Source organism: Macaca thibetana, chromosome 6 (assembly GCF_024542745.1).
Source record: "Macaca thibetana thibetana isolate TM-01 chromosome 6, ASM2454274v1, whole genome shotgun sequence".
NCBI classification, from domain to species: domain Eukaryota; kingdom Metazoa; phylum Chordata; class Mammalia; order Primates; family Cercopithecidae; genus Macaca; species Macaca thibetana.
This window is the reverse complement of record NC_065583.1, coordinates 31,270,354-31,290,671: the sequence shown is the minus strand read 5'-3', so window position 1 is coordinate 31,290,671 and position 20,318 is coordinate 31,270,354. Positions and strand designations below refer to the sequence as shown.

At 53.3% G+C, this 20,318-nt stretch overlaps 1 protein-coding gene across 2 annotated transcripts in view; it reads right to left on the bottom strand.

Annotated features, from left to right (window-relative positions):
- The window catches only part of CAMK2A (calcium/calmodulin dependent protein kinase II alpha), a 69,908-nt gene extending 55,051 nt beyond the window's left edge, over positions 1 to 14,857 (bottom strand). For both annotated transcript variants that reach the window (XM_050793665.1, XM_050793666.1), the window contains exon 1: positions 14,581 to 14,857. In XM_050793665.1, the coding sequence (XP_050649622.1) occupies positions 14,581 to 14,642 (62 nt within the window). In that variant the 5' untranslated portion in view covers positions 14,643 to 14,857. The remainder of the gene's footprint in view (positions 1 to 14,580) is intronic.
- Between the last annotated feature and the right edge of the window lie 5,461 nt (positions 14,858 to 20,318).

Here is a 20,318-nt window from a genome sequence, read left to right as displayed (position 1 = left end):
GTCTGGGCAGCAGGAAATGAGCGGCTGGGAAACTGTAAAGAAGGATGAGGAGGAAGGAGCCAGGATACAGACTACAGACCAAGAAATATAACCTTGTAGGAAAGCTAGAGGGGGCCAGAATTCATGGGCACGCAGAGGGCCTCGCACAGCTGTGGCTCCTCCTTGGGGCATGCAGCCTGTCCATATGCTACCAGGAAGAAAGCAGCAAGACCCCAGTCCCCTCCCTGAGACTCTCCCCTGCTACGCGGCCCCTCTTCCGTGCTTCCAGAGCACCCCTGCTTAGAAAAAATTCATTTTTCTTCCATCATTCCCACAACACTTCTGGCCACCAGCTATAAAGGGTTTGTTTTTTTTTTTTCCATAGCAACTTATTCTCTGGACATCAGTTGGGTATCCTATAATTCAGTTATGAAACTAACTACCTAGAGTTAGTGCAGACCCCACAGGTTAAGGGCTAAAACCTACAAGACGATCCCCTTGCTTCAGATACCAGTCACAAATAGTGGGTCCTCAGGTTACTCACAATTCTGTCCAACCTGGCTGGTGACTGGGGGATCCCACAGCCTCCTCCTTTTAGAATTTTCTATGATGGCTCACAAAACTCAGGAAAACGCTTACTTACATTTACCAGTTGTGCATGTGTGTGTGTTTACAACAGAGGTTATGATAAAGGGTACAGATGAACAGCTAGATGAAGAGGGGCACAGAGCAAGGTCTGGAAGGATCTTGAACACAGGAACTTTTGTCCCCATGGAGTTGGGGTGTGTCACCCTCAGGGCATGTGGATGTGTTCACCAACCCGGAAGGTCTCCAAGCTCTGTACTTAAGAGACCTTTATGGAGGTCTCATCACTAGGCATGATTGTTTATTAATGCAATCCCCAGCCCCTCTCCCCTCCCTGAGAATGCAGGGAGGGGCTGAAAGTTCTAAGCTTCTGGCCATGGTTTGATCTTTCTGTGACCGGCTCCCACACAGGCACCCACCCAAAGCTGCCTCATTAGAACAAAAGATGCTCTCATCACCCAGGAAATTCCAAGGCAGCTGGGAGCTTTGAGTCAGGAACTGGGTTCTAAGACCAAATACTAGAACAAAAGATGCTGTTAGTACCTCCATCACTTAGAAAATTACAAGGGTTTGGGGAGCTCTGTGCCAAGAACCAGGGACAATGACCAACTACATATTTCTAGATTTCTTATGATATCATAATATCACAACCCTACACCCCCATCTAACTCAGACTGGTGGTGGCTCCTCCACCGGCTTATTTCTCCCACCCTGACAGTGAGTTCCTGAGGGCCAGGACTTTCACATTTTTCCTCTGTCCCCAGTGCTTGAATACCCAGTGTCTAATGCCAATAGAGCCTCCATGAGTGTGACTTGCAGGAGAAGGAGGTGGATTTCAGCAAGAGTGAGAGAAAATGGAGTGAGACAGGAGAGGAAATTTTCAGATGGGGTGTTAGGAATAGGAACAGGCATCTAAGGAAGATGGGGGACAACTGGTCTCTCAAACGTGCCCGCCCTACCCAGGGATGGGGATGGACCCCAAAGACCTTTAGGTCCCCCTCTAGCTGGGGGCCATGATTCTCAAAAGCCCTATGAGAAAAAAGTTTAAAGTGGCCACATCTGGGCAAGGTTCTGAGAACTCCAGGAAGAGAAGGGCAGGAAGCGGGGAAGGTTGTGAGCTCCAGGGTGCAGGAGCTGGGTCTCGTCCTGCTCATCAGCACCTGACAAAACTTGGTCCAGAGCTACAGCTCAATTAATATGTGTGGGTGGATGGAGGGATTGAAGAAGGGATGGTTGGACAGCAGGAGGGAGGGATGAGTGTAATTTCTCCATTAGAGAGGCAAAATTTCATTCTAGGTAAAGACCTTAGATCAATGATTATCAAACTGGCTGCCTGAGAATCCCCTGAAAGATCTTTGAAAAAACAGATTCTGGCCGGGCGTGGTGGCTCACGCCTGCAATCCCGGCACTTTGGGAGGCCAAGGTGGGAGAATCGCTTGAGCCCAGGAGTTTGAGACCAGCCTGGGCAACATGGCGAAACTCCGTCTCTACTGCTGGGCATGGTGGTGCACGTCTGTGTTCCCAGATACTCAGGAGGCTGATGTAGGAGGATCACTTAAGTGCCGGAGTTGGAGACTGTAGTGAGCTGAGATAGCATCGCTGCACTCCAGCCTGGGTGACACAGCAAGACTCTGTCTCAAAAGAAAAAATAAGCAGATTCCAAGGTCCCACCCAGACCTCTTAAATCAGCACCTCTGGGTGTAGGCCCAGGGAATTTGTAATTTCATTTTAACTCTGTCTGTAGGTGATTCTTTCTCAGGCAGCCCAGCACTGCCCAGCGCCTTCTGGGGAAGTCCTGCTGCGTATCCTGTCTCCCTTGGAAATCCACACTGATGGGGGTCAGCGAGGGCTCTGCTCAGGGAGGCCTGACAGGCCCCATGAGACTGGGCTCTGGCTCAGGGAGCCAAGGCCATAAGAGCTATGTCTATAAAACAAGAGAAGCCATACTTGCTGAAGTTCCTCTTCCGAACAGCACCAAGCTTTTGTATAAATTAGAGGCTCCTCACCAGGAGTCCATGCCATAGATGGGGTAGTGCGGGGACCCTGAGCCCCTTGAAGGACACCTGTACATCCAAGTGTAAGCAAGTGCATTTTTTGGAGGGAGGTAAGGGTGCATAGCTTTTATCAGATGCTCAGAGGGAGGAGTTTCTCAAAACAAGCTTAGAGCTGGTGATGCGGAGGGCACCAGCCCCTTACAAGCCCAGAAGTCTTCTTCCCTTCAAATGTACATTCACCACTAAGCACACTTTTGACCCTCACAGCAATCCTGTGGAGTTGGAATTCTGCTCTCCCATTTAATAGATCGGGAAACCGAGGCCTCAAGTGAGCAGGCATATTCCTAATTGAGGTTGTGAAGAGAATCCAGGTCCCTTGCACTTTTTCTTCTGACTCAACCATGACAGGAGAATGTGGTCCTCAAGAGCAGAGGCTCTGGGGTCACAAAGACCCGCAGTCCAATCCTAGCTCACCCCCAACTGTGTGATGCTGAACTTGACACATCACCTTCCTGCGTCTTCCTGTTAGAGGGTAATAACAGCCTCCACTTCCTGGGTCTGTCGGGGAGATTAAGTGAGGTAACTGGTGCAAAACACTTGATACAGTACTAAGCACAAGGGACATAGTTTGGGGAGAAGGGGGGCAAATGAGGTGAGAAAAGGGGCTGGGCTGCTACCTAGGCAGCCCCAGGCTCCAACCCTACCTGCCATGGCGGTAGGGATCAGAGGAAAGTCATAGCCAAAATGAGAATGAGGGCAGTGAGTCGGCAGCCCTAACCTCTTCCCTTTTTTATCTTCTGTTTAAAAAAGAAAAAAAAAATGTTTCTGTATTCTTGTCCTGCACGAACAAGTGGCCACAGCCCAGAAACCCTGGCAAACAGAAGAGCCAGCCCGCTCCTCTTGTGGCCCTGAGCTGAGCAGGCAGCCAGCAGATGGGCAAGTGGGCAGGAACTTGGGAACAGGACAGGGCAGGAGAGGCAAGGAGGCCAAGGTTGGGAGGGCAGGGGTGGGAGGCGATGGCCAAGAGTCCCAAGAGGAAGGGATGAGGCCTGGGTGTGAGGGCTGGGGCAGATGGCCATGGGCAGTCCTGGAAGTGCCTGTGAAAGTATTTCTGAATTCCTTGAGAGGTGTAGGGGAATGCCCCTGGGTGCAAAGGAGGAGGGGTGGGGGAAGTGTTCCTGGGTGCAAGGGGTGGGTGTCTGGCCATAGGCATGTATTGGCTACCTGGTCTAGCCCCTAAGAGTGTGATGCTGTGAGGCTGTAGGTGTGACAAAGCACATGTATGTCACCCTAGGTATGAAGCGTGTATCCATGTGAGCCAGAGGGTCACAGAATGTAGGCAGGGAAGGGTGTGTTGGGGAGAGACAGACAGGCAGACACTGGAGGAACCAAGTCTCAGCCCTCAGCCCTGCTGGGAGGACTTAGGCAAGAATCGGCCCCAGTGAGGGCCACAGTCTCTTCATCTGCAATGTGGAGGCTAGGGTAGGGATGAGGCTCAGGAACGCAGTAGCTTTTCAGCTCTAGTGTTTCATACCAGTGCCGTCCAACAGAACTTCCTGTGATGATGCACACACACTGAGCTGTCCACTGCAGCAGCCACCAGCCACAGATGCTACAGAGCACTTGAAATGGGACCAGTGGAACTGAGCACCAAATTTCTTATTTTATTTAATCTAAATAACTATATGTGGCTAATGACTGCCACATTGGAGAGCATGGTTCTACATAGAGAAGAGCAGGCACTCCTGAGTCAGACCAAGCAGAGTTCACATAGTGGGTCAGCTCTTTCCTAGCAAGCTACTTCACCTCAGTAAGCCTGTTTCCCCCCTACTGCAAAATATGGACAACAATAGTACCAAGCCTATGCAGTTGTTTCAAGGATTCAATGAGATAATTAGGCAGGCAATGAGTTTGGCAGAGTCCCTGGGGTATAGTAAATGCTCAAGGAACAATGCCTTGTGTAGGCATCATTATCCACGAAGGGAGGAGGACAGCTGGCATCATCAGAAACAAAATGGACATTGTTTGCCAAACTCGGGGAAGAAGTAAGCCAAGGTGGAGGTGTGTGGGAGCCATAGCGAGGTGGGGAAGGGGCAGCTCACCAGGGCTGAATAGCCTGCCCCTGAGAGTGGACGAGCAGGAGTGTGGGCAGGCAGGGAGGCCCCCCTCTGGCAGACAGACAGAGAGGGCACAGTGACAGTGAGTCCGGTGCGCGTGGCTGAGAATGTGGGAACGTGCTAATGGGCTGTGAAAAGCAAGATTCACGCTGGGAAATTGCTTTCTAGCTGCCTGGCAGGCAAGGTGTCCTGGGTGTAGCTGGCTGCCAGCCCACAGGGGCCCACCGCCCTCTCTGGCCTGAAACAGCAGGAAGAGTTGACATGGCAGTCAAGTGCAGCTCCAGGAGCACTAGATGGGGAGTCAGAAGACCTGAGCCCTCACTCAGCTTGGCTACCAGCTTGCTTACTCTTCTGGGCCTCAGTTTCCTCATTCAAAAGATGGGACCAGCCCCGCTCCCTCCTGGGGATGTTTGTGAGGGGTCTCTGCTGCCCAAGACTGGTTGCTGCCACTTTCTCTAAAGGAAGCCTCTTCACCTTCACCCCAGACCACTCAGAGCCACGTTACACCTGTGAGTCTCAGCAAACAGGAACACTTATGATCTATTGCGGCCTTCTGGGGACAGCACTCACCAAACACTTCCCTCCACTCTGGGCTCCGTGGGGGTCTGATTGTCTGGGCCCCTTACGGTAGTCTTTAGTGTCTGCTCTTCATTGACTGTTTCCTCAAACATGCTGAGGTCTCCCTCCTTCCAGAAAAATAAAACAACCTCCTCAAATAAAGCAAAACAACCAGGAACCTTTCTCTCGACCCAGCAGCCTGGGCTGTTTCCTTCCTCCCTTCTTCTTTGCTGCCAAGCTTCCAGAACAAATGTCCGACATCCGCCGCCTCCTCTTCCCACCTCCCACACTCCATGAACCCACCACAATCTGGCTGCCGCCCCCGGGGCTCCGTGAAAGAAATGCCTGCACCAGGTTCGCCCACCCATGCCTCCTCCCACCCTCACCACTACCCCTTGCAGTCCCCGCTGGAGCCTAATGCACCTTGCCTACCCCACCCCAGGTAGCATTTGGCCTCACTGAACATAGCTTTGAGCTCACCTTTCCTTTTGTTTCTGGGTCGCCATGCTCTCCTGGTCTCCCCCATCACTGAAAATGCCTTCGCTGCCCCACCTTCCCTCAGTATTGCTGCTCCCGGCCTCTTTCCACCCACCCTCTTACCACTCCCGCCCATCCCTTCTACCAGGGGCCATTAGCTGTGATCTCTGGGGAGGCTCCGGACATTTGTGAACCCACTTAAAACTGTATTAAAATGATTCTGTGTCTGTGCATTGTTCTGGGCAAAGGATGCATAGTCATCAGCTCTGCAAAGGAGTCCATGACTTCCCAAATAGTTAAAGTCATTGACCATCACCCAAAACTGAAATCCACATCCAGAGTCCCCTCCTGTCTTCGGAACTCTAGCTCCGTATTTTTAGCTACTCATTATCTTGCCTAGATGCTACGTGGCAGGCACCTCATAATCAAAGCCCAGCCTCTTCCCCAAAATTTCCCCACTCTTGGTTAAGATACTTAAGCATTTCACTTCTCTGAGATGAGCTGGGGGTGATTTCAGAAAGGTCCTGGTCAAATGCAGATAGATCTGTTATCTGTGAGAGAATCTGCATCTAAAACCCTTTGGTGGTAACACATAGCCCAGGCTGGCTGATTTGATCACCCAGGATGTGGAACCCAGAATAGACAGGTTAGAATGCCTGGGGGAAGGGAAAGAGCTGGGGTGGGCCACAGAGGCAGCACCATGCACTGGGCTAGAGTGTGGGCCACATGTGGCTGCATCAGAACTTTGTATAGCCCACAATGTCTTACTTTTGAAGTCCACCCCCTCCTATTCCAAAGCTGAAGAGACTGGGGCCAAGACCTTGAACCCAGGACTGCTGATTCATAGTCCATTGCTTTTTCCAATACCCAGTACTCTCAGATTAGAGGGGGTCTGACCTTGAGGTCCACAGTCGGACTTTGGAGTAGGAGGAACTGTGGAAAATAACAGCATTCTGCGTGTCGCGGTGAGTGGGCATTTTGGGAGGGGGAGAGTACCCACAGCTTATTTGAGATTCTCTGAGGACTCCGGATTCCCAAAACAGTTAAAAAGCTGGGGTCAGTTTCATTCAGAAACAATGAGAAGCTTTTAGGCCTCAGCTTACCCATCTGTGAAATCAACTGTTGATAAGTAATTTTTAAGCCTTCTCTTTCTTTTTCTTTCTTTCCCATTTAGGCATTAGTACCTTTTCTTAATAATAAACAAACAAAACACAGCTATGCAGCTTCTCAAATGGTGACTAGATCAGAGGAGATGGCGCTGGGGGCTCACCATCCCCTTTGCTTGACTCTCCCCACTTCTTCCCAGCTCTGTGAGCAGAACTCCACAGAACAAAGCATTATACAGCCAGAAAATCCTAGGACCTATTACTGAAACCACACCTCTCCCATCCTCTCAACCGCCTGCGGCTGCAGCCACCCACTCCCAGACTCTAAAAGATGCTGCAGGGACGCAGTGTGCTTGAGCTGTCCCGCACTGCCCCCCGCCCCCAAACACCAATCCAGCAGAAGTCTCGTGGGGGACACAGAAGGGCTGGGATCCGGAAGAATCTGTTTGCTGCAGGGAACATTGAACCAACAGAAGTTCCAACATATTCCTTGTTTTGGCTGCACAAGAGTTTTTTCGAATGGGTCACAAAAAGAAAAATAGAAAAATATTCTATTTTCTCTTTACAGTGTTTAAAGGCAGGGCCAGAGCCCAGCAAGGCAGGGGACATGCCAAGGGGTGACTTTCTCCTCAGTCTTTGATGGCCTGGCCCTGTCCAGAGTATATACCATGAAGGCTTTCAGAGTTCCAAGCGTCAGAGAGAGAGAGGCCTCCAGGGATAGGACAGCCAAGCACTGGAGTGGACAGACACTGGAGTGTCCAGTTCTCATGTGTCACTAGCTTGTGTGACCATGGGCTAGGGCCTCGCCCTCTCTGGGCCTTAGCTCGCCATCTGTAAGACAATGGAGCCCTCTTCCCTCCGATATACTGAATTGAATTGAGGGTACCCTGGCTCTAAATCATCTCCCACTTCATTCTTTTAGCAAAGCATCTCCCCAGATGAGGGCAGGGACCTAGGGCAGGAGGCCTGCAAGGAAGGTAAGGCCGTGGATGAGAGTGGGAATTTGCACATCTCTACTGCCAGAGCACTAGCTCCTGAGGCCACAGCCAGTTGTGGGATGCAGGAGCGGTTCTGACCATTGGAATGTCTTCCTTCTGTGGAGCTAAAAGCTACCTCCCTTACTCTACATAGTCGGCAGCTCTGCCTCTAGGGCCTCTCAGGCCCCAGGACATCTCTGCAGACACAGGGGTTGGGGAAGGGAGACACATAGTCCCTGAGGGGTCTCTTCTGTCTGCTAAAGCCCCTCAGTTCCTTGGTGTTCTCTCACTTGATTCAGCTTCCAGACCTTCACCACCCTGCCTGGCCCCCTCTTCCAGACAATCTACAGGTTTTTAATAGTCCTGCTAGGACCCAACATCTGGAAATTGGGGTCAGGCTGAACGGGCCAGAGAAGAGTGGGACCCCAGATCCCCCTAGGGCTGACATGCTCCACTGAAATACACACCTCAGAGCTTTTGTCTGAGTTGTTCCCACTCTTAGGAACACTCTTTCACCCCCTTCCCTCTGGTGAACTCTTCTTCCTCTCTCTTACTTTCGCTCTCTTTTTAAGATAGAGACAAGGTCTGTATCACCCAGGCTGGAGTGCAGTGGCATGATCATAGCTCATTGCATCCTCAGACTCCTGGGCTCAAGCAATCCTCCCACCTCAGCCTCCTGAGTAGCTGGAACTACAGGCATGCACCACTGCACCCAGCTAACCTCTGGGTAACTCTTATTTAGCCTCTAGCTCCCTAATGTCATCGCTTCAGGGAACTTTCCCTGATACCTCCCTCACCCCAACTAATTGAGGTCTCTTTGCAGCTCACAATTCCGTGTATGTGGCCAAAGCCCTTATCCAGTTGCATTTAAATAATGATTTCTGAAGTGATTTAATTAATGTTGGCTTTGCACTGGATTGTGAGCCCCGCGAGGGCAGAGACTACTTAAGTCTTGCATGTGGTGCATGCTGGGCTCAACCTAGGACTGGGAACAGAGTACGTGCTCAGGAAATACCTGTTGAAAGGATGTAAGGATCCCAGATGTGTTCCTCTTTTTATATGACCCCAAGACACCAAGGCCCTCAACCTTCTCCAGCACAAAAAGTCTCACTGGCCTTACAGTCCCACCTGACACCGTGGTAGACAGCCATGCCGCACGAGGACCCGGAGGACCTGGGCTTGGTCTCAGCGGCTTGGGCTATACCTGCACTCAGCAGGTTGCCTGGGGTGGGAGGCTTCCTACAGCGCCAGAGAGAAGCTCCAAGAGAGTGCCACAGGCGGTTCACATGCAGAAAGGGGACTGCAGCAAAGAGAGCAGAGACAGGGGCAGAGACAGAGAGACAGAGACACAGCGAAACCAGAGAGATGGAGAGAAGAGCACAGAAAAAGACAAGCAGACAGACAAAGTCAGAGAAAGCCCAGAAGCCCAGCTAGCACCATCTTGCTATCCCTGCACTGGGAGACGGACTCGTGCTCTATGCCCTATCACAGCCAGTGTGTGTGTGTGTGTGTGTGTGTGTCCATGTGCATGTGTGTGCTCCCGTGAGCTGTGTGAAGACGCACATGTGTGTGTGAGCACGCATGCATCGGCAACAGGATGCGAGTGTTGCACTCCAAAGCTCTGCCCTCACCCCACAGAGAGGGCCACGGCCCAGACTGCAGGGTATGCTGGCAGTGGTGTCACTGTGTGCTTGTGGAGGGAGGTGGGGAGGAAGGGAGGGAGGGAGGGAGGCTCAGCAGAGTGTCAGTGTGTCTCAGCCTGTGTGGGGGCGGCTGCGCGGGGGCGGAGGGCTGCAGCGTGCACCAGAACATGTGCGTGCCTGCGGCTCTGATGGCTTGGAGGACAGGGAGGAAGGCTCGTCCCTTCCCTGTTCCTGCCACCCTTTCCTTGAGGTCTTGCCCCTCCATTTCCTGTCCTTTGGCCTCTGGTCCCTGCACATCATCTAGTCCCCTAGCCCTGGGCCCTGTCTCTCCTGTGACCTTGGACAAACCACTTCTTTCTGAATGTTGACTCCCAGAGACCAAGCCAAGCACCATCTATGCAATGAGCAGAGCATCTCCATGGTCCTTACAATTCTGATGTTCTGGAGGTCTGCGATTTCCCATGTGTGCCCTCCACAGAGGGAGGTTACAGAAGGTGGCATCTCTAACGGGGCATTGCAGGCATCTCCAGAGGTATTATGATCCCCATTTTACAGATGGTAAAGCCGAGGCACACAAACGGCAAGTGATTCACCCAGGATGGCCCAGTAAATTAGAGGCAGAATCATGACTGGAAAATCAGCAACATCAGAGTTCCCCTGCCCACATGGCCACTTCTCTTCCCTTGTTAGTGGACAAGAGGGAGGATGATCCCCAGATACGGCACCAGTCATGATCCCTCTCAGCAGTCTTCCCCCAATATGCTGGGTGCTGGAGACCTGGACACAATCCCCTGAGCCAGTCTCTCCACCTCCTCAAGCTGCGGTCTCCTCATCTGTAAGTTGGATGAGTAAGCCCTGCCTGCCTCCTTCAGAGATGAGCTCATGGATAAAGAGCCTCGCTGGCCCCGAAGTGCTGTGGATAGGAGAGGGTTTAAAAGGTGGAAGAAAAGCACGGCCCCCAGTCTTTGGGTGCATGGATGCCCAGTGTCCTCTCTCCAACGTGACATTGTCCATCCAACAGCTCTGCCTGGGAAAGGCAGGATTGCTAAGCACATTCTACAGATGTTAGAGCCTGAGTCCCATGAGAGGACTTGAGCACCCGGGCCCCAGGACCTCAGTGTAGGGAGTTGCCTCTGGGCCACACTGCCACCCGTGGATCAACCCAGGTGAGAAGGAGCTTAGGTCGAGGAAGCTGCCCTCTCCTCCCTGTCAACCATGCTGGCCAACTGCAGCCTTTGCAACCCCTTCTCTGATCCCAGCTCTGCCTTGGGTCAATTTCAGATCTCTGTTTCTAGGGAGAAAAGAGTAGGCTGAGCTCTCTCTCCAGTCTCTCTTCCTCCCTCTCTCTCCCTCTCTCAAGTGAAATCTCCTTTGGAGACTCTTCCTATACAGCCCAGTGATAACACAGGCTGCAGGGCAACTTTCTGCCTTTCTAACCTCTCCTGGGGGTGGGATCAGAAGCCTGCAGAATGCCAATGGCTGGAAAAGGCTCGTTTTCCACTTCCTTGAACGTGACCCCTTCCCTGGGCCCTCTGGTGCATCCGTGGCAACCCCTTTGCCCAATAACCAGCATTCTTCCCTTTCTCAGAGAGGTCTTTGGAGAAGGCTGTGTATGCTGGGAGCTCCGGCCTGCCCACTTCAGTCCACACTGAACCCTGGAGCTGGTGCAGCCTGCCTCCTGCAAGCTTCGGTGCTGCTAGGGTCTGGGCTTTTATTTCTCTCATCCTCAGAAGAGAAGAGGATTGGGTCAAAGGAAGAGGGATGAGCTCATCTCTGGATCCCAAGAGACAGCCCCACCCCAACCTTCTAGGAGACCGGAATCAAGTTCTTGACTCATCTGAATTCATATGCTTCAGTGGAACCTGCAGTCGAGTAGCATCAAGAGGCTCCAGAAGCCCTGCCCAGGGTCCCGGCCCCGGTCACGGGTTCCCAGAGGGCTGCCCACCAGGGCTGGAGAAGAGCAGCTCCTCTCACATCCATGGCCAGCCCTACCCGGGCTCCTCAAAGGCCTGCAGTCCTGAGCCAGACCTCACTGGGCAGGATGCCAGCAGCTCTCTGGAGGGACTTGCCCTCCTCTCCAGTTGGGCAGCCCAACGCCTTGAAGAAGGAGACCCAAAGGCTCCCATGTGCCCTTTTAGGGCCAACCTGGCTGCCTCTTCCAGCCACCCTGCTAGTGATCTGAAGTGGGTTCTGGAACGGGGGCTCAGCTTTTGGGTGGTGACTGCAGTGGCCCAGCTGGCAGGAACCGTGGGTCATCAGTTGAAGGATGGGCCCTGCAGATACCCTCATGGCTTCCTCCCACAGAAGAGGCCAGCCACAGGGGAAGCACGGTTTGGTCAACCTCCTCCCAGCCCCGGATGGACCAACTCCAGACAAAAGGTACAAGCAGATCCCGTTCCTCACTTTCAGCCTTGCCCAGCCTTTCAGAACAACAATCTCCCCGGTAGCAATTGGCACTGGGGGCCCGTCGTGCACCAGGCTCAAGGCTGCATCTCTACATGCACCATCTTACTGAATCCTCGCAGCCCTTTTTATCTCCAGACTACAGGTGGGGGTAAAGAGGTAGTGTAGCCTGCCTGGTGTCACAGAGCTATGGGTGGTGAGGGACAGAGCCTGTGTCCCTAATGGCCATGCAGGGCACTGCCCCTCCCTGCACCACTGGACGCTCAGACTGACGCTGCCGTGCAGAGCAGGAGCCCCAGGCTCCTCAGTGATGTGCTCTGGCCTTTTTAACACAGACATCATGGGTGCGGAATCAGTCCGCTTTATCCCCTTGTCTCTGATACAAGCTTCTGCAAACTTAGGCTCATACATAGTCTTCCCGATGTCCTGCAAGCTCCTGACATTGCATGCAACATTTCGTAGGTTTGTGCGTTTTTCCGGGGAATGTAGATTTAGACTTTCATCAGATTCCTGGAGGAATATGTGACCTAAAAAAGGTTAAGAGCAGTCTGATGGCTCTGGAAGGAAGAAGTCTAAAATTGATTAAACAAGGCCTAGCCATGCCTGCTACCCTCGGTTTTCCTGCTATGGCCACACCACGGCTCCCTTGTCCCTGAAATTTTCTGTGAAGGCTCACGAAGGGTCTCTCTGCCAAGTCGCCCCCACAAAACCCAGTCTTAACGATATCCATCTCCTCTTGGGGCAAAACATCACTTTTATTTTCACTTTGAGCACTTGAGTCACATCTCAACTCCATCTCACTGTACTCATGACGCAGTCCTGCCAGAATCCAGTCTTGGTCACTCCCTGAAAGGCAGCTTCACGGCTAATCAGGGAATTCTTGGGTTCTAGGCGAGCACTGGAAAACACCTGGAGAGGGGTCTCTGCACAAGTTTGTAGACAGCCTCAGTCCTCCAGAGCAGCCCCAAACATTATGTTCCTGCCCCTACCCGCAACAAAACACATTCAGAAAAGCCGAAAGTCTGCAGATAAGAGTGAACACACGTACACATGGGGGTATGTGTGCTCAAGGGAGGCGGTGCATGCCTGTAGGATAGCATGTTTGTCTGTGTGTGTGTGTGTGTGTGTGTGTGTGTGTGTGTGCAAGCAGCCTTCCTGTATACAGTCACAGGGCCACCTCCCACACATATGCAGACACCAGCATGAGCTCACACATGCCTATAACACCCATACTCCCACATAGGCCTGTGAGCCCAGGCCTCACACATGCACACACGTGCGTGTGCACACACACGTACATGATCCTGTGTGCATGACCCCAGCCTTCACATAGATGTGCATATCAAGACTTCCCAGGAACACCATTGTGTCCACATCTCACATGAGCCTCCTCACATACCCCTAGACCTCACACACATGCGCCTCCCTATGTGTACACAGCTCTAACCTGCCATACATGTGCACATATAATGAGTCATGTCCACACCCTTGTTCTCATTCAACCCAGCCAATAGCACTCCTGTGATACTCACACACATGCACCCTTGCCAGGCACACTTGCATTTTCAGGCCTTACACATGAAGCACCTCTTCCTAGTGCACATGCATGAATGCTTGCACGCCCTTGCAGGGCACACCAGCGTACTCCAGTGTCACAATCAATTCCCCTCAAAAGCCCTTTTACAGCCACACACATTACTCCTCCTCAAAATGCACACTAGTACACACACACTCAGAACTCACACCAGCACACACCTGACTCCAGGGCCCCTGCCCCGTGCTCCTGCTGCCACAGCAGAAACCAACCAGGGCATCAGTGCTCCTTTGCCCACAAGGCAAACTCTGCCTCCAAAATACACCCAACCCTTGACCCATCCCAGGATCCTCCAGAAACCCAGCTGGGGACATCCAGGAATCCCTCCCTGACACTCCACACCCTACTGGGTCCCCCACAAGGGGCTCCCCTCTTTCCTCACCCTCCCATCCTTCTCTACACAGCAGTCATCAGGGCAGAAAATGAGCTCTGGGCTGGGCAACTTTGCTTGTGCAGAGCCACTGCGCCCTTCATACCCCAGCCCCTGAAACAGCAGTGCCCCCGCTGCAGCTTTCCTGGTTGCCCCTCCCCACCTCCCAACACCCAGGAAGCCTGCCATGCTCAGATATTAACCCCTACTGTACTGATGCCCTCACTCCTGGCAGGAGCTGAGAAGGGGAAGGTGGGGAGGGAGAAGTTGGCCACTCTGTATAGTCGCTGTAGGTGTCTAAAGTCAGGAAGAACTACCGGGAGCTGGTGAATTCTCTGTCACTGGAGGTATCTAAGTGGAGGGCAGATGGTCACCTCAAGCAAAACTAGAGAAGGAATTCCAGTTTTGGACCCAGCTGACTAGGAAAATTCCTTTTTAACCCTAAGTCTCTAAGAATCTGTGTGTATCCAGGTTGTGTGTACTTGTGTGCATGTGTGTGTGTTTGTGTATGCATGTACATTGGCATACACTGTTAACCCTTCATCCCTACATACACACTCGCCTGGCTAGCTTGGCACGTCTGTGCACCCACAAACATGCCCACGCCCGACTCTGGATGCTGTGTGCACAGGCAGGTGCCCCCAAACCCATACAGCCTGCCTTCATCTGTGTACACAGGAATGCTTCCCAAGCACTGCAGGCACACACACGGCTCGAGACCCTGATCTCCCCGCCGCCCCCCCCATGCCCTCCAGGACTCCCTGAGGCACAACTCACTTGCCCAATTCCTCGAAGAGCTGGTACTCTTCCGTGAAGCGGGTGCAGGTGATGGTGGCCATCCTGGTGCTGGGCAGGCAGGTGAGGCTTGGGACTGGGGGACCAGGACTGGGGCGCTGCGGCTCTGCTCCCGAACCTAGGGGCCACTTGCCTGCCCGTGCTGCCGAGTGCAAACAGAGAACTGGCTTGACTGACGAGCCCGGGGCTTCTGAGCAGGGCACTGTGGCTGCTCACAGCCTCGCGAGCCTTCGTCAGCATCCAGGTCCCCATGGCAACCACCTCCGAAACGCCCTGTTCCCGTTGCCCCGGTAACTGCCTCCCCAACACCTGCCTGCCTTCCACTGCGAAACCTGCTCTCGGACGCCCTGACCATACCGTACACAATACTGCAAGCCTGTGTGGGCTTGGGGGTGGGATGGACCCAGGCCCCCTGGGGTGATGGACCCAAGGAGGGGCTGGAGGAGGTAGAATAGAACAAACTTTGTCCACAAGTGATATTTTCTCTTCCCACCTCCCCCACCTCCAACTGTGGGGCCCTTGTAGCAGACGGGATGGGATTAAGTGGGGCAAAAAGGCAGTTGCCATGGTAACAGCCAGTGGGTGCCGCATTCCGGATGGTCCCCAGGAAAGAATGACAGGATGCAGTTACCCTGGCAACTTCATCTCTAGAGAGACAGGTATTGCCCGGTTGCCCTGGCAACAGCTGGGTTCTAAGGTTTACAGGGAAACGATGGCTAATTCACAGGGATGGCTCTCCCTCTGTGGATCACTGTAGTCTCTGCAACAGTCTCTCTGTTGCCCTCTGTATTTTTTTTTTTTTTTTTTGCTTCTGCCTCTGTCTTTCTTGCTTCTGCCTCTGCTCTTTCAGCTCTTTTACCACCTTGTCCATCACACTAGCGCTCTAGTTTGGCGGAGAAGTGCAGAGGACACCCCAGGATTCTGGAAGGAACAGCCCTGACTGCCTGCTCATCCCCACCTCTCACAGCTGTGACAGTTGCTCCCCTCCAGAGCCCTCCTCTGCAACCTCTCCCCAACCCCATGCCCCCAAGGGGACCATGGTAATCTGGTCTCCTGGGGCTCATGTCCCAGTTTCTGCTTGTGCTTCCAGTCAAGGTAAAAAAAAAAAAAAAAAAAAAAAAAAAAAAAAAAAAAAAAAAAGGCGAGAGGGGACTGTGTGGAGGTGAGCATGGCATGGCTTACCCGGGATAGGCCACTGGCCAGAGACCTGCCATGAAATCTTCATTCCAAAATTTTGTGGGCACCTTCCCTGCCAACTTCAACTCTTCAGGGCATCAGTCACACCTACAGTCACAAGATCTTACTCCAAGGTCTTGGAGTTAAGAAGAAAAGGGACTGGAGTTTAAGACTAAGGATGTAAGTTTGAGCTCTGATTCTTGGACATTTATTTTTATTTTATTTTATTTTATTTATTTATTTATTTTGGAGACAGAGTTTTGCTCTGTCACCCAGGCTGGAGTGCAGTGGCACAATCTCGGCTCACTGAAACCTCCATTTCCTGGGTTCAAGCAATTCTCCTGCCTCAGCCTCCCGAGTAGCTGGGACAACAGGTGCACACCATCACGCCTGGCTAATTTTTTGTATTTTAGTACAGATGGGGTTTCACCATGTTGCCCAGGCTGGTCTCAAACTCCTGAGCTCAGGCAATCCACCCGCCTCAGCCTCTCAGAGTGCTAGGATTACAGGTGTGAGGCACCGTGCCCGGACTTTGGACATTTATTAGCTGAGTGATCATGGACAAGTCACTCACCCTCTCTGAGCCTCCAGCTCCTTTTCTACACAACAGGGGAACGAAGATGCCCTGCAGAGGAAGGCTGTGGAGATGGAGTGGGCTAAGGGCTGTGAAGGCCTTTGGGAACCATGTAAACAGGAGGCCTCTTTCTAGGCTCCAGAGGAGGAAAATGAAGGTTTAAAGCAGGCCCATGACCATCCCATCACTCTATCTTGGACTTGGAATCTCAGACCCTACATACCCCTTCCCCTGTCCACTCAGGAGAAAGGGTCCTTGGCCCATTTTGCAGCTTGATGGGCAGAGGTTTCATGCCAGCACCTGCCCCCAGTGAGCATGGGTTGGCTAAAAGGATCCAGGCCTCCAGACCCTCAGGGATTCTAGCCCACCCCTTCTGAACCTCCACATCACCTTGCTAGTCCTCTCACTTGTAGGACATGTTATCTGCTTATTGGTATTCTCCAATCCCACGAAGTCCCTGACTCACTACCCTACTTCCAGGGGCCCCCTGGAGACATCCGGATGACGCCCCCAATTCTGCCCCTCTTCCTGGGAGTGGGGTTTAGGGGAGAACGAAGGGTGAGCTCTCCCGTTCAGCCACCATTCCCAGCAGAGGAAAGGGAGGGCGGCAGAGGCAAGAGGGGAAGCGAGCAAGGGAGGAGGGGGGTAATGGCTTAGCCACTAATTGCACCATTACCACCTTCGGAAAAAGGGAAAACCACTCAGTTTTGTTTCTGCGCACAATATGCTTCCCGCTTCAGCCGCCAACGTCGCAATTCAGAGGCAGAGAAGAGAGGCCTGGGCCCGGGGGCCGCACAGCCGGTGGGCAGCAGGCAGGGCACAGAACACGGTGGCCAAGCTACAGGACTATGTGGTGAGGTGGGGGAGGGCTGCACTGCCACCCTCCTGCCCCAGACCCTCTAGCCTGTCCCCCAGGAGGGGATGGCTTCCACACAAGAAAGTGCTGCAAGAGCCCTTAGTGACCACTGAGGCCACCTGCCATTGCACAGGGACAGGAGAAGCAGTGTGGCTTCGTAGTTAGGGTGACTCCACGACGTACAGGCTATGTAATTTAGGATGAATATACTAACTTCTCTGTGCCTCTGTGTCTTCATCTGCATAATTGGGTCAATAATATTCCCTACCTCCAGGCTGCTCTGTACATTAAATGAGACAAGCACAGCGGCTGACGCTATAAATGCTCAATAAATGGGAAATTACTATTGAGAAACTCAAAAGTCCTCTCCCCTCACACACCTCTCCCTGAATCACAGAAGCACACACCATCATCTTGAGTCCCGGCACTTCAGGGCACTGTTCCCTTAGCCTGCACTAGAGTTTAGCTCGTGGTTTGGAAATCACCTTGTCTGAGCCTAGTTTGCAGCAATTTCTGTAGAACAAAGAACTAGAGCTGGAAGGAGAGGAACCACAAGGCTCTCCAGCTCATCGGGTGCCAAAGGAATGATGATACTGTTTTAAAAGTTCACAGTAAAACAAAAAGCAACTATGCTGTGAGACTATGAGGCTGTATTAATGGAAATCTAATGTTCTGAACTGGGGCAGTCCTGTGTGGCTGGGTGCTGGCCTGACCCGTTTCCTCTCCCCATTCCCACTGATGAAATGGAGCAGGCTTAGAAGTGAGCAGAGCACGTGGGGAAGGCCCTGGCATCGGGTCCCTCAGAGGAAGGTGTGAAGGAATGGAGGCAGGAAGATGGCCACCTCTCTCCCTGTCTGTGATGTGGACCATGGGGGCAGCCTCTGCGGCTGCTGGGAGCAGGGCCAGCACAGCCCTGCTCCTGTCACCTGTGTCTTTCTTCCCTACTTCCATCGCTCCTTTCAACTCCTCTTTCTTCTCTCCTCTTGCCTTCCCCTCTCCCTCATTTCTCCTCTTCCCTCCTTTGCATCCTTCCTTCTCAGTTCTCCATCTTTCTCATCCTTTTTACTTCCTTTCTGGTTTCCATCTCCCTCTCTTTCTGTCACTCTTCTCTCCCTCCCCTGCTGTCCTGCACTGTGCATGCAGTCCTGGGGGATAGGCAAGTCAAGGGCTGCAGGATCCCAATAGTGGAGAGATGGCTGGAGAGGTGGAAGAGAGAGGAAGAGGAGGGAGAAGAGGAAGAAGCTCCCTCTGAAAGTCTTACACATGAGCACACACATACCCCTCTGAGCCTTCTGGAGCCTAACTCAGCAGTGTGGGCACTGCCTCGGACAGGCACCCCCCACCTTCCTGAGGGTAATAGCCACTCTGCTGAGAAGGCATGACTGCTAATTCACCACCTCCCCTGAGCCCGCCAGGCTAGCAGCTGTGCCCGGTGGTGGCGGGCACTGAGGAGCAAGCCATGCCTCTGTGGTGCTGAGAGAATGAGCCGATGATTGCATCAGGGGGATTGTTCCTGCCAAACTCCCCACTCCCCAGGGCCAAGGCAGACACGAGAGGCAGCACGTGTGCCCCCATCTGCAACACGCATGTGGCATTCGAGAGCAGGCCTGCATGCTATGGGCTGGTGGCCAGGGATCGGAGCCCTGGAGGTTGCTGAACGCAGCCTTGACATGCCAGAATAGGGATTGGCATGTGAACACAGGCAGTGCCCCACGGAGACAGAAGGGATGAAAAGTGACCAGGGCTGGGTTCCTGCATGGGTGATTGTAGCCCCAGTGGCATTGTGACAGCCAACTCAAATCCCACCTTCCACAGCCCTCACACGTGCTCACACACATATACCCAAGTGCCTCAAGGTCCTGCAGGGCCTGGGCAGGTACCACAGAAAGCGTGCCATCCAAAGGATCCCCACGGGGCCTGTCCCACTAAGGGCAGTGAGCGTGGGGGCCAGAATTGGTGGAAAGTGGACCAAGAAAGAAATGGTTCTGCTGAGGGTCTGGGTGGAGGGGGACTGGGTTTATTCATTGCAGTAAGTAAGGCTGGGCCTACATGAAGAAGTGGGGACGTCAGGGATCAGGGAGCAGCACTGTCAATGAGTTCTCCCACACAGGAGGCACTCCTTGCAGGGGAGAGTGAAGCAGAGAGCCATGGGACAGAGGACAATGGCTACTGGGCCAAGGGCTGCACAGCACTCCCTGCAGTTAGAGGACCTGAGTTCGAGTCCTGGAAGAGCTTGCAGGAGGTCTCCCCAGTGGAACCTCTACTTCCTCCTGAGAAAGATGGAGTCCAGAGCACTGGCCCTCCATCCAGGTGTGGGCTATCTCTTGGCCCTTGGGAAATGGGTTACCAGAGCCCAGGACTCCACTGGCAGGGCCCAGCTTGGACAGGCTGCCCCCTGGCTCTGGCCCCTGTAGCTGGCAGATCAGCTGCCATCTGATGCAGCCAAGGGAGAAACAGGGGGTCTCACCAGGCATCTCTGGGCTCGACTTCCCCAGATCTGTGGCCTGAGGGGCCGGAGCTGCCTCTGATCTGCCCTCCCTTCCCTCCACACCAGCACAGGTGCTCAAATGGTACAAGCACCTGCCTGGCAGTGCCAGTTGGCAGCCTGTCACAGAGTCTAGACCCAGGTGCCCTGGCTGGAGGAAACTTGGGCCACAGGAGATGGGAGGGGGCTGGCGGGAGCCATGCCGATTGCTGGAAAGAGCAGAAATCACCACAGGCTGAGCCTGTCATTGGGCTTGAGTGCTCTGCGGCACCAAAGACCCTCCACTAATCTCAGGCCTAGGCCAGCCATGAGCTTCTCTAGACCAAGTTGCAGGCTCAAGCTTTCATGGGGCCACCAGGCTGTTTGCTGGATGCTGGGTTGGGTAGGACTCAGCTAGGCAAGCTCTGGGCTGGATTTGAGACTGGACCGAGACCTGAGGCCAAGTCTCCTTCTCAGGGCACCAGGAACAGGTGCCAGCCCCGACCCCAGCTGGTCTTTCTTGGTTTAGGTTGGTCACAGAGAGTAAGCCTCAGTGATTAGGGGACAGCAGAAAGGGCCATTCATGGTTCTGCACTTGTGGTGCCAAAGGGCAGGGGCACCGGGAGAGAAGTGGGGGCTGGAGCTGGAGG